Below are 14,598 nucleotides of genomic sequence, written 5' to 3' on the forward strand. Positions count from 1 at the left end.
TTCTAATTTAATCAATCTATTTTACCTGATCCCCTTTAAATCTCTCCTTTTCAGACAATCGTTAGAAAATCCACATCTATTTGTCTATTTATTTAGAGATACAGTGTGGAATAGGCCTTTCCAGCCCACCGGGTTGCACTGCCCAGCAACCCACCTATTGAATGACCAATTAACATTGATGATGATGATGATGATTATCATCATCATCATCATTATCATCATCATCATCATTATCATCATCATAACATTGACTTGACAAATGACGAATTAACCTACTGACCAGTACAACTTCGGACTGTGGGGGGAAATTGGAGCACCCGGAGGAAACCCACATGGTCCCGGGGAGAACATACAAAGTCTCTTACAGACAACATTGGAATTGAACTCTAAACTCTGAGCTGCAATAGCATTATGCTGACCGTTACGCTGTTGTGGCACCCAGTGCCATTCAATGGACATCTTGTACCCATTGTCATGGACCAGCTCCCTGAAGTAATAAGCAAAGTTGTTTAAATGTAACCTGCTTCTGGAAACTGCCCGATACCAGAAGGCAAGTAGCTGTCAATCTGAAGCAAGTGTCAGTCGGCACAGATCAGACCAGCCAGCTTATTGGGGTGGACTCTTCTTACAGGGGGAGATTTTAGTTATCATGGTAAAGCAGAGGAGGGTGATTTTACATGGTGTATCACAGATTTGTGTGTGGTCTGACGTAATCCATCAATATTGGCTAAAGAATAGGAGTATTAAACCTTTCAAGATAAGTAGATAGCAAAGGAAGAGATAGCTTACATCCAGCTGGCTTCCCTTAATGTCTTTCTATTCACCTTCTTCCTCCCATATGTCCTATATCTTTGTAACACACATCAAAGTTGCTGGTGAACGCAGCAGGCAGGCAGCATCTCTAGGAAGAGGTACAGTTGACGTTTCAGGCCGAGACCCTTCGTCAGGACTAACTGAAGGAAGAGTTAGTAAAAGATTTGAAAGTGGGAGGGGGAGGGGGAGATCCAAAATGATAGGAGAAGACAGGAGGGGGAGGGATGGAGCCAAGAGCTGGACAGGTGATTGGCAAAAGGGATACGAGAGGATCATGGGACAGGAGGTCCGGGAAGAAAGACAAGGGGGGGGAACCCAGAGGATGGGAAAGGGGTATATTCAGAGGGACAGAGGGAGAAAAAGGAGAGTGAGAGAAAGAATGTGTGTATAAAAATAAATAACAGTTGGGGTACGAGGGGGAGGTGGGGCATTAGCGGAAGTTAGAGAAGTCGATGTTCATGCCATCAGGTTGGAGGCTACCCAGACGGAATATAAGGTGTTGTTCCTCCAACCTGAGTGTGGCTTCATCTTTACAGTAGAGGAGGCCGTGGACAGACATGTCAGAATGGGAATGGGAAATGGAATTAAAATGTGTGGCCACTGGGAGATCCTGCTTTCTCTGGCAGACAGAGCGTAGGTGTTCAGCAAAGCGGTCTCCCAGTCTGCGTCGGGTCTCGCCAATATATAGAAGGCCACATCGGGAGCACTGGACGCAGTATATCACCCCAGCCAACTCACAGGTGAAGTGTCGCCTCACCTGGAAGGACTGTTTGGGGCCCCGAATGGTGGTAAGGGAGGAAGTGTAAGGGCATGTGTAGCACTTGTTCCGCTTTCAAGGATAAGTGCCAGGAGGGAGATCAGTGGGGAGGGATGGGGGGGACGAATGGACAAGGGAGTCGCGTAGGGAGCGATCCCTGCGGAAAGCAGAGGGGGGGGGAGGGAAAGATGGGCTTAGTGGTGGGATCCCGTTGGAGGTGGCGGAAGTTACGGAGAATAATATGTTGGACCCGGAGGCTGGTGGGGTGGTAGGTGAGGACCAGGAGAACCCTATTCCTAGTGGGGTGGCGGGAGGATGGAGTGAGAGCAGATGTACGTGAAATGGGGGAGATGCATTTGAGAGCAGAGTTGATAGTGGATGAAGGGAAGCCCCTTTCTTTAAAAAAGGAGGACATCTCCCACGTCCTAGAGGCTCTTCATTCTAGGACGAGGGAGATGTCCTCCTTTTTTAAATCCTGAGAACAGATGCGGCGGAGACGGAGGTATTGCGAGAAGGGGATGGCGTTTTTGCAAGAGACAGGGTGAGAAGAGGAATAGTCTAGATAGCTGTGAGAGTCAGTAGGCTTATAGTAGACATCAGTGGCTAAGCTGTCTCCAGAGACAGAGACAGAAAGATCTAGAAAGGGGAGGGAGGTGTCCGAAATGGACCAGGTAAACTTGAGGGCAGGGTGAAAGTTGGAGGCAAAGTTAATAAAGTCAACGAGCTCTGCATGCGTGCAGGAAGCAACGCCAATGCAGTCGTCGATGTAGCGAAGGAAAAATGGGGGACAGATACCAGAATAGGCACAGAACATAGATTGTTCCACAAAGGCAACAAAAAGGCAGGCATAGCTAGGACCAATACGGGTGCCCATAGCTACACCTTTAGTTTGGAGGAAGTGGGAGGAGCCAAAGGAGAAATTATTAAGCGTAAGGACTAATTCTGCTAGACGGAGCAGAGTGGTGGTAGAGGGGAACTGATTAGGTCTGGAATCCAGAAAGAAGCGGAGAGCTTTGAGACCTCCCTGATGGGGGATGGAAGTATATAGGGACTGGACATCCATTGTGAAAATAAAGCGGTGGGGGCCAGGGAGCTTATGAGTTTAAGAGCGTGAGAAGTGTCACGAACATCCCTCCCCACTGATCTCCCTCCTGGCCCTTATCCTTGTAAGCGGAACAAGTGCTACACATGCCCTTACACCTCCTCCCTTACCACCATTCAGGGCCCCAAACAGTCCTTCCGGGTGAGGCGACACTTCACCTGTGAGTCGGCTGGGGTAATATACTGCGTCCGGTGCTCCCGATGCTCCCGATGCTCCCGATGCTCCCGATGTGGCCTTCTATGAGACTGGACGCAGACTGGGAGATCGCTTTGCTGAACACCTACGCTCTGTCCGCCAGAGAAGGCAGGATCTCCCAGTGGCCACACATTTTAATTCCACTTCCCATTCCCATTCTGACATGTCTATCCACGGCCTCCTCTACTGTAAAGATGAAGCCACACTCAGGTTGGAGGAACAACACCTTATATTCCGTCTGGGTAGCCTCCAACCTGATGGCATGAACATCGACTTCTCTAACTTCCGCTAATGCCCCACCTCCCCCTCATACCCTATCTGTTATTTATTTATATACACACATTCTTTCTCTCACTCTCCTTTTTCTCCCTCTGTCCCTCTCACTATACCCCTTGCCCATCCTCTGGGTTTCCACCCCACCTTGTCTTTCTCCCCGGACCTCCTGTCCCATGATCCTCTCATATCCCTTTTGCCAATCACCTGTCCAGCTCTTGGCTCCATCCCTCCCCCTCCTGTCTTCTGCTATCATTTTGGATCTCCCCCTCCCCCTCCCACTTTCAAATCTCTTACTAATTCTTCCTTCAGTTAGTCCTGACGAAGGGTCTCGGCCTGAAACGTCGACTGCACCTCTTCCTACAGATGCTGCCTGGCCTGCTGCGTTCGCCGGCAACCTTGATGTGTGTTGCTTGAATTTCCAGCATCTGCAGAATTCCTGTTGTTTGCGTCCTATGTCTTTGTGTTAGGTTTCTCCATGCTTCCCATTTTATTGTCCTGCCACATTTATATATTCAATGTCGTAGCAATTTTGTTAGCGATATTGTTCTGCTGTCTTACTCAACTTGCATTCCTCTTTTGAAATCAGTATAACAAATTGTATACCACAATATTTTTCCAATAACTGAAATAATTCTTCCTTTGGGTGACGGAGTGGAGAAATGATCTTACCAAAGGAGGTGTAAAGCGCTTCTTCCCTCCGCTACACTTAGGGAAGGTGTAGCACCTGCTTGGCAGACCCACCCCAACAACAACCAGGGTCACATGGAGCCATGGGAGCAGGTGGTGGATGGTTGTATGAGCAGCTGATGCATGTCACAAGTTCTGGTTATGGAAACACTGACACCAGGCAGACAGTCTCTGAAGAGTATTGATAATTGCTGGGGTCACCTGCTTTGTAAAGACACTGCCCAGAAGAAGGAAGTGGCAAACCATTTCTGTAGAAGAATTTGCCAAGGATAATCATGGTCATGGAAAGACCATGATCACCTACGTCATACGACACTGCACATAATGATGATGATGAATTAACCTACCAATATTCACGTCCTTCAGATGTGGGAGGAATCCAAATCACCCAGTGGAGGTCCACACAGAGATGATGTGCAGACACTACCCAGACAGAACCAGAAGTCAGGATTGAACCGGACTTGCTGGAGAGGTGAGGCAGCAGCTCTACTAGTTGTGCATTACACCATCAATGTGCTCATTGAAAGAAAGGCTTACAGGTCTATAGGTTGGCTAGTTCCAAGCTAATGCTGGATGAGCTATCCTTGTTCTATCCTTACAATTTTTGACCATTGCAACTTTGGACTACTTCAGAGGGCCTTGCTGTGGGTCTGCAGACCAAATGAGGACAGCAGATTTCATGCCCTTAAGAGCAATAGCGAACCAGATGGTGTTCCTATATTTATACCTGTTAGGGGGCAGCGTACAAATAAAATCAACATAGCTAATTGGTGCATGTAAGTCCTTGCACTGTTTTAATGAGTTTTTAAATTAAATTTTCTGGATGAATTGAAGGCTAGAGATGAAACTTGTATCCAAAAAGACTCATTTATTAGCTACTTGAATTCCATTTACCACCGTTCGTCCCTTCCTCTGGTTCATTTGTAACTTGCTTCTAATTAACTGGAGTTTGTGTTGGATATCCTAATACTCGAACTCTTCAAGTAATTTTGGAATAAAATACAAAATAACCTAATAATTATTATTTATATAATAAATTTTAAGAAATAATAAACACAAGAGATTCAGCAGATGCTAGAAATCCGGAGTAACACACACATACGCACACACAAAGCTGGAGGAACTCAGCAGGTCAGGCAGCAGCTAGGGAGAGGAATAAAGATTCAAAGTACATTTATTATCAAAGTATGTATAAATTATACAACCTTGTCTGCCTCCAGGCAGCTGCAAAGTAAGAAACCTGAAAGAACCCAATTAAAAAAAATAAAAGACCAACCCTCAAGTCGCAGAGGAGAAAAAAAAACACAAATTACGCCAACAACAGAAGTGAGCAACAGCATTCCGAACCAAACTGAGTCCTTAGAATCAAATCCCTGGAGCAGCCCCGGGTAGACGTAAAGCCTCAGTATCCGTTCATGATATTAGCAGGGCAAATCACCTTGAAGCTCACAGACACGAAGCACAGCAGCCCGGGGTAATCTCAGCGCCATGGGGAGAGAAGTGAACGTTGCAGGAAAGCAAGCAAAATCAGCCCCACTCTCGCCTCCGCTCCTGACACCCAGCCTTTCCAGTCTATCTAGACCAGCGTTTAGTTGATGTTTCAGGCCAAGACCCTTCCTCAGGATCCTTCACATATTAAATAATAATGTAATGTAATAATATATTGATTATAAAGTTCTGGCTAAATTGTATCCCATAAACACAAGTTTCTTGGCCATTTACCATCTTGGTGTTTCTGGAAGCTTGGCTGCATACATTGCAATAGAGATGTCAGTCCTTAAAGCACTTCATTTGCTCTAAATTATACTGGGACATAAAAAAGTGCAGGGTCGATACAAGTTTTTTTTTATTCATGTTGCTTCTGTGGGTGCCACTAACTTATCCTGTGGTAGTTTGCACTAACGTCTCACTCCTGTCAGATTGTCAGATTTTGTTGATGGAGGCTAACGATTTGCTTGAATAGTGGAGGAACCACCCCATACATGTGTGTGAGGCTACAGGTTCTTTCTGACAATCACTATAATACATAGGAGCAGAATCAGGTCATTTGAGTCTACTCTGACATTCAGTCATGGCTGATTTATAATCCCTCTCAAACCCATTCTCCTGCCTTCTCCCTGGTAATCTTTGACACCCTTACTAATCAAAAATCTATCCACCTCCACCTTAAATGTACCCAATGACTTAGCCTCCACTGGCTAAATAAAGATCTTCCTTCTATTCTGAGGCTGCGCCTTCTGGTCCTAGACTTCCTTGCTCCTCACTGACTTGGAGGATTCTAGGACCAATGACTTGACCTCCACACAGTCTGCTGACAATGAATTCCACTCCAGGTGGCTATGTATCAAGAGATGTGACTCGTGAGCCAATGCTGCTGGGACACAAGCCAGGGTCAAATCAACCCTGGTTGGGTCACTTGGGTGAGGGTGTCTGATGTTGAAAGACCCAAAACACCTGATGACCCAGGTTGCATCACTGATAATGTGTCCCAGTGCATCCTAGGATATATCCCAGTATCACAGATTCACTGCTCTCTGGCTAAAGAAATCGTGAAAACTTTAAGCTCACGTGCAGAAATTCAAGTACTTTCAAACTTGTTGTCTTGACGTTTGACCAGGCTTTTCTTTTCAATTTGAGTCTTGCACTGTGTGACAAGTGTTTCACTTCAAGCATACAGATGTCTGTTCTTTAGTCATAAACTGCTCGTGCTGAGATTAACGTTTCCAGAATCAATTTAAGTTCTCATCAGCTGTCTTTAAACTTAAGGTCTTTTAGATTCCAGTAGTGCAGAAGACAAGATAAAACTGTAGCAGGTTATCGCTATCCAGATGTTAAAATGTCTGGAAATGTATGGAGAATGCATTCAAACTGAATAAAGTGGTCTGAATTTGTAGGATAGTGGAGTGATATCAGGTGTGTATTGAAGACAGTAAGAAAAGTAAACAGAAATATGTGAACCCTCCTCCCATACATCTTTGCCTGTTTAATTATTAAATAGGTTCATGGCTGATCTCTTCCTTGGAGACACAAATCATGCTCATGGAGTCTTTTTTCATGCTTGCACATGCCTTTGAAATCCTTGGACCCATCCCCATTAAAGTGCATTCATGTGAGAATCTGTTTCAAATGATAAATACAAGGGCTTCCTGTTTATGGATGATCTAACTTACGGATATCCAATTTAATAGAAATGCTTCCATACATTTTTAAAGCATTTTACAAGATCGTTTGTTCGTTATGTGCTGTGCTCTATGATGGTGGCCGATCATGGTCTTTCCATGACCATTATTGTTCTTGGCAAATTTTCCTAGAGAAGTAGTTTGCTATTGCCTTCTTTTGGGCAGTGTCTTTACAAGATGGGTGACCCCAGCTATTATCAATACTCTTCAGCCTGGTGTCAGTGGTCACATAACCAGGACCTGTGATATGTATCAACTGCTCATACGACCATCCACCACCTGCTCCCATGGCGTCGCATGACCCTGACCGTGGGGCTAAGCAGACGCTACACCTTACCGAAGAATGACTTATAGGCTGTGGAGGGAAGGGCGCTTTACAACTCCTTTGGTAGAGACGTATCTCCCCACCCCCCTCCACCCTATTTACAAGATAGTCATCATAATAAAATTCTTTGTGGTGTTCGATAATGACTGAGAACAACATATTTCATTAGTTTAATTTGGGTAGTGTTAGGGTGACTATTCAGTGAAATTAAATAATTATAGTGTGTGTATTCAGTGTGTTAGGATATGGGTAACTATAGAAAGTGAATGTTTCTGATTTGCAGAGAAACTGGCAAATGGGAACTTCTCAGTAATAGATCACATATGAAACATGGGGACTGCCTGTTCATCTACAGGGAGGGTGTTTGTGTGTTCTTTCAATTGTTCCAATAATCTACTTGAATCTCATTTACCATCCCCAACCTACACTTTGGACAGCTGTGCCTCAGTCCAAAACTCAGTGGTTGTACTTCCCAAAAAATGAATATTCCAGCAAGTTTAACAAGCCAAGCAGGAGACTCCCCATGGAAGCTCCTGGTCTAGAGTGCAATGAGTCTTGGTGATTGAATACTTAGCATGAGTGAAAGGATGAGATCCGAACAGACTGCTGAAAACGCTGATGTTCAATGCAATTAAATGGTGAACAAAGCCTTGTAGTTATTTGCCAAAGCTCCATCTCAGAGCCTCAGAGTCACATTAAACAAAGACAAGGCTAGTGGGCACAAGAGAGTACAACCTCTTGTGGTGCCCCTTCAAGTCACACAACATCCTGATTTCCAAGCATGAGCATTAATTTCTTTAACTTCCCGTAATGTCTCCCCCACCTCCCCTTCTCTCCTTTTGCATTCCTAATTCCAGCTCTCTTCTTACCCCTGTTCTTTTTCTCACCTACCTATCACCTACTCTGGTGCCCCTCCTTCTTCCCTTTCTCCCAAGTCCATTCTCCTATTAGATTCCTTCTTCTTCAGCCCTTTATCTTTTCCACCTATCGCCTCCCAGCTCCTCACTTCATTCCCCCAATCCCACCCACCCACCTTCCCCCTCTTTGCCTATCACCTGCCAGCTTCTGATTCCACCCCCATCTTCTGATTCTGGTTGCTGTCTCCTTCCTTTCCAGTCCTGATAGAGATGGCCCGAAATATTCACTGTTTATTCTTCTCCATGGAGGCTGCATGCCCTGCTGATTTCCTCCAGCATTTTGTGTGTGATGCAAACATATCAGCACCCCTTCCTTATTTGTTACTGAGGCCGAATTCTGGAATTCCCTCCCCGTTAGTAATAATGGGTGCACCTTCATCCCATGCACCACGGTGTTTATTGCTGTACACTCAGTGGCCCCAGTTTTAGGTACCTCCTTTATCTTGGCACATGGCCAAGTGGATAGGGCGTTGGGCTCACGATCTGAAGGTCGTGGGTTCGAGTCTCGGCCAAGATCAAGGTGTTGTGTCTTTGAGCAAGGCACTTAACCATACACAGCTCCAGTCCACCCAGCTGAAAATGGGTACTGGTAAATGCTGGGGGTTAACCTCGCAATAGACTGGCGTCCTATCTGGGAGGGAGTCTTGTACTCTCAGTCGCTTCACGCCACAGAAACCAGCATAAGCACCGGCCTGATGGGCCACAAAGGCTCGGGACAGACTTTGACTTTTGACTTTATCTACTAAAGTGGCCACTGAGTGAATGTTCATGATCTGCTGCTGTAGCCCAGCCACTTCAAGGTTCAAGATGTTGTACATTCAGAGATGCTCTTCTGCACACAACTGTTGTAATATGTGGTTATTTGAATTACTGTTGTCTTCCTGTCAGCTTGCACCAGCCCGGCCAATTTTCTCCATCCTCTCTCATTAACAAGACATTTTTGTTCACAGAAATGCCATTCACTGGATGTTTTTTTTTCATTTTCATGCCATTCTCTGTAAACTCTAGATAGAGTTGCGCATGGAAGTCCCAGGAGAACAGCAGGTTCTGAGATACCCAAACCAACCTATCAGTCAATAACGATCATTCCATGGTAAAATCGCTTGGATCACTTTTCTTCTCAATTCTGACGTTTGGTCTGAACAACTCTGAACCTCTTGACCATATCTGCATGCTTTTATGCATCGAGTTGCTGCCACATGATTAGCTGATTAGATATTTGCAATCACAAGTAGACATTTAAATGTATCTAATAAAGTGGCCACTGAGTGTAAATGATGGTTAGAATTAGAAATTAAAAGTAACTGCTGGTCTTGCAAGTGATGCCCACATCCCTTACATCACTGACTTTGTGGTTCTGTCTCCTCTCTCCGTTGGGAGTGTGATTCTTTCTCGAATGCATTTAGCAACTTGGAACAGCAGTTAGTACTCGAGAGGATATGGTCAAAGTACAGATCTCATTGGTAAAAGAACCACAGACAATAGTTATTGGTCTTGGGACTTTCAGGACAAAGCCTGTCACAATAAATCAAGCAGCCTTGAATATAACAAGACAAGAGGCAGTGAAAAGGTAATAGATTATGACCTTCACTAAACAGACCTTCCAAACAGTTTAAATATATTCTATAAATAGATTGAAGACAAGGTAGAATCTGAATCACTTCTAATATCACCAGCATTTGTCGTGAAATTTGTTAACTTTGCGGCAGTACTATGCAATTCATGATAATATAGGAAAACAGCTGTGAATTACAGTAAGCATATAAATTAAACTAAATAAGTTGTGCAAAAACAGAAGTAAAAGAAAACTAGTGAGGGAGCGTTCATGGGTTCAATGTCCATTTAGAAATCGGATGACAGAGGGGAAAAAGTTGTTCCTGATTCGCTGAATTTAGTCCCTTCGAATAAATTGAGGGAGTTGTAGCAATTAGTTAATGAAACATTTACATATTGCTCGATGAAAGGACTCCGAGAAACCACAGAGGAAGTATGACCACAAAGTGTTTCAGTGCAAATGTCAAATGCCTCAGTAGTAGCAACCTGGCTTCTGAATCAATAGATTGTGGTTTAGAGTCTCACTTAGAATTTCATTTGGCTAATAGTTCTTTGCAAGAACAATCCATCGAGTCTCACTTACTGATTTTCCCCTGAGGCCCTGTAATCTTCTCTCTCTCTCTCTCTCTCTCTCTCTCTCTCTCTCTCTGTTAACTGCCTAATTTCATTTTGAAAATGATTCTGGCCCCGACGAAGGGTCTCGGCCTGAAACGTCGACTGTACCTCGTCCTAGAGATGCTGCCTGGCCTGCTGCATTCACCAGCAACTTTGGTGTGTGTTGCTGGCCATTCACTCTTGACACCCCTAGTTACTTGCAAATCATCTTTAATATATGTCCTTTAGCTTTCATCCTTTTGCCAATAAAAATCATTTATCTTTATTCATTTTGTGAATATTAGGTAAACTAATAGTTATTTGCATCAAATCATCATGCAATCTTCATAAGATGGGGTAAGAATTCAGCAGGTCAGACAGCAATCTATGACGAGGAATAAACAGTTGACATTTCATGCTGAGACCCTTCACCAGGACTGGAAAGGAAGGGGGAAGGAGACAGAATGAGAAGGTGGGGAGAGGAGAAGGAGTACAAGCTGGCAGGTGATAGATGAGACCACTCACCCACTTCCCCCTCAGCTTGTTTCACTTAACACTGCAGGCTTATACTCTATTCCCTCCTCCCACCTTATTATTCTGGCTTCTTTCCCTTCCCTTTCTAGTCCTGATGATGGGTCTTGGCCTGAAGCTTTGACTGCTTATTCCTCTTCATAGAAGCTGCCTGACCTGCTGCGTTCTGATATTTTGTGTGTGTTGCTCTGAATTTCCAGCAACTGCAGAATCTCTTGGGTTTATTATATCTCAGAATCTTCTCTTTTCTAAGGCTAGCAGCTCTAGCTTCTCAGATCCATCTGTCCCTTAAAAGGTTCAAAGGTTCATTGACGACCAAAGTACGTATGCAGTACACAACTCTGAAATTCATCTTCTCCAAACTCCATTTACTAGCCTTTTATTGCAGTCTCTCAGGACTTCATCTCTTCCTGCAGACATCAGAACTAGATGATCTGATGCTTCAGTTTCGACTGAAACAGTGCTTTGTTGGGATTTAATGCAGCCTCTTGCTCCGCCTCTCTTTATCCCCAGCCCCAAATCCTGGACGTACTTTAAAACTTTGAACTATTGTTTTGAGCACACTGTCAAACTATCTGTCCTGAGGGATGTTTGGTCTTTCTTTGGATTTTTCGGTGAGATTTAAAGCCAAGTCCTAATCTACCCTTTCAAGCAGATGTTACCGCTTTAACGATGAGTCAACATTTATAACTCAGTCACCTCTATAGAGCATGAGACCATATGCAGCAATTGGGTACTCGGCTTCCAGAATTAGAATGGTGATGACACTTTAAGGTCACATAATTTCTCATAAAACCTTTTAATGTGACAGGCATTAGATGAAAGCATGTTCTTGTTTTCAAATGCTCCAAGTTTTCTTCTTAATCCATTTATTTCAACACATTGTCATGTGTCCTGAATAGTTAAGTGTAATAATTGGGTGTTACTTGGTGCCTTTTATATATTAGATAGCTTAACTCGCTACATAAACAGCAATTTCTTGATTTAATTTCCTCCTTCATTCTACCTTCTTTAAAGATTTGTTTTAGGAGTTAATCCTATAGGGTTTAAACTGAAAAAAACAAACAAGAAAATCTGCAGATGCTGGAAATCGAAGCAACTCACACAAAATGCTGGAGGAAGTCAGCAAACCAAGTAGCGTCTATGGAAAAGAATAAACAGTCGACGTTTCGGGCTGAGACCCTAATGAGTCCTGAAGAAGGGTCTCAGCCTGAAACATTGACTGTTTACTCTTTTCCATAGATGCCGCCTGGCCTACTGAGTTCCTCCAGCATTTTGTGCGTGTTGCGTGGGTTTAAACTGAAATTCATTTAAATAAAGATTAGTAAACTAGCATAGCTTTGTTTAATCAAAATAAAATTTGCATAAATTATAAATTCATTTTCATTGAAATAAAAGCTTTCCACTTGGATCTCAGATGTCTCAATTACCTAGAAGCAGCAATTTCACTGTTCTGGCTTCCTTCTCTGCATCTTCCTGGAGTTTCTTTTCCAGTTCTTTTGACCTCTTGGCTAGCTCCTTGTCCTCTGCACTTGCTCCACTCCCCATCTCTGAATTGTTTGTTGGTTCCAGCGCAAAAGAAAATGGGAACCCTTCAGATGGAGAGAAAGGAAGCTGATTCACGACAATAGTGGTCTACCTCTTTGCTGTGACTCCAAAGTTTTGCACGTTAGTAGCCTGCTGTCCAGCCACACTCCTGCAGAGGCAAAGGACTCCTCTCAGAGCTCTCCTCCTTGTTCTTCTGACTTATCCCTCTTCCAATTTAATCTCTTGGTTGAGATTATGGAATACAAGCAACCACCTGAACAGAGAAATCCAATTAAAACTGAGGAGATCAGAAGGTCATACAGTGGCATGCAAAAGTCTGGGCACCCCGGTCAAAATTTCTGTTACTGTGAATAGCTAAGCAAGTAAAAGATGACCTGATTTCCAAAAGGCATAATGTTAAAGATGACACATTCCTTTAATGTTTTAAGAAAGATTACTTTTTTTATTTCCATCTTTTACAGTTTCAAAATAACAAAAAAGGAAAAGGGCCCGAAGCAAAAGTTTGGGCACCCTGCGTGGTCAGTACTTAGTAACACACCCTTTAGTAAGTATCACAGCTTGTAAATGCTTTTTTGTAGCCAGCTAAGAGTCTTCCAATTCTTGTTTGGGGGATTTTTGCCCATTCTTCCTTGCAAAAGGCTTCTAGTGCTGTGAGACTCTGGGGCTGTCTTGCATGCACTGCTCTTTTGAGGTCTATCCACAGATTTTCGATGATGTTTAGGTCGGGGGACTGTGAGGGCCATGGCAAAACCTACAGCTTGCGCCTCTTGAGGTAGTCCATTATGGATTTTGAGGTGTGTTTAGGATCATTATCCTGTTGTAGAAGCCATCTTCTTTTCATCTTCGGCTTTTTTCAGACGGTGTGATGTTTGCTTCCAGAATTTGCTGGTATTTAATTGAATTCATTCTTCTCTCTACCAGTAAATGTTCCCAGTGCCACTGGCTGCAACACAAGCCCAAAGTATGATCAATCCACTCCCATGCTTAACAGTTGGAGAGGTGTTCTTTTCATGAAATTCTGCACCCTTTTTTCTCCAAACATACCTTTGCTCATTGTGGCCAAAATTCAGCATCAGAAGTTTGCAAAGGAACATCTAAACAAGCCTAATGCATTTTGGAAACAAGTCCTGTGGACTGATGAAGTTAAAAAAGAACTTTTTGGCCATGGATAGACCTCAAAAGAGCAGTGTATGCAAGACGGCCCAAGAATCTCACAGCACTAGAAGCTTTTTGCAAGGAAGAATGAGCGAAAATCTCCCAAACAAGAGGTGAAAGACTCTTAGCTGGCTACAAAAAGCATTTACAAACTGTGATCCTTGCCAAAGAGGGTGTTACTAAGTACTGACCATGCAGGGTGCCCAAACTTATGTTTTGGGTCTTTTTCCTTTTTTGTTATTTTGAAACTGTAAAAGATGGAAATTAAAAAAGTAATCTTGCTTCAAACATTAAAGGAATGTGTCATCTTTAACTTAATGCCTTTTGGAAATCAGGTCATCTTTTACTTGCTTAGCTATTCACAGTAACAGAAATTTTGACCAAGGGTGCCCAAACTTTTGCATGCCACTGTATATATTGGACCTGATGTGAATAGACTTTTAAATTCACATTGGGGAAATACAGCAAATCAAATGTATATAGAACGATCCTACATAGACCCAGTGTATAGTCCCCTAATGCTTCAAGGACCTTTACCTGCACTATTGTATCTTGGTGCCTAAATCATAAGGTCAAGTGATGTTGGGTTAGGTTGTAGAATTGTTAATTTCCTTGTATTTTTCTTGTAGATTAAATCTCCTATGCTTGGTTGTATTTTTATATGTATGTGTAATTTTTCAGCAATTATTACTTGTAATTGTGGTATGGCTGCTTCTGTATTTTTCTAGAAGCTTTAGTTTTTCTGTAACAGGAGTCACACCACTTGAATCTGGCTGCTTTATAGGCTGCTCCTTATCACTGCGTAGTTGGAATACATAGGCAATGGTGTAACTGGGGAGCCTCACTGTAGCCCTCATTACAGAGCACTTCAAAGGTCAGAGGCCTCACTTCGACAGCCAGTTTACAGGGCAGCAACCTCGGTGGAGCTGTGTGACCAGGAAGTGAGTGAGTGAGTGAGTGTGTGT

The 14,598-nt window shown here is 43.5% G+C and overlaps 1 protein-coding gene across 1 annotated transcript in view; it reads right to left on the reverse strand.

Moving 5' to 3' along the window:
* Window positions 1-12,478, reverse strand: part of LOC134355440 (guanine nucleotide-binding protein G(t) subunit alpha-2) — a 63,572-nt gene extending 51,094 nt beyond the window's left edge. Inside the window, exon 1 of the mRNA XM_063065307.1 lies at window positions 12,361-12,478. Coding sequence (XP_062921377.1) covers window positions 12,361-12,478 — 118 coding nt within the window. The remainder of the gene's footprint in view (window positions 1-12,360) is intronic.
* Window positions 12,479-14,598: the final 2,120 nt, after the last annotated feature.

Source organism: Mobula hypostoma, chromosome 13, assembly GCF_963921235.1.
Source record: "Mobula hypostoma chromosome 13, sMobHyp1.1, whole genome shotgun sequence".
Classification (NCBI taxonomy): domain Eukaryota; kingdom Metazoa; phylum Chordata; class Chondrichthyes; order Myliobatiformes; family Myliobatidae; genus Mobula; species Mobula hypostoma.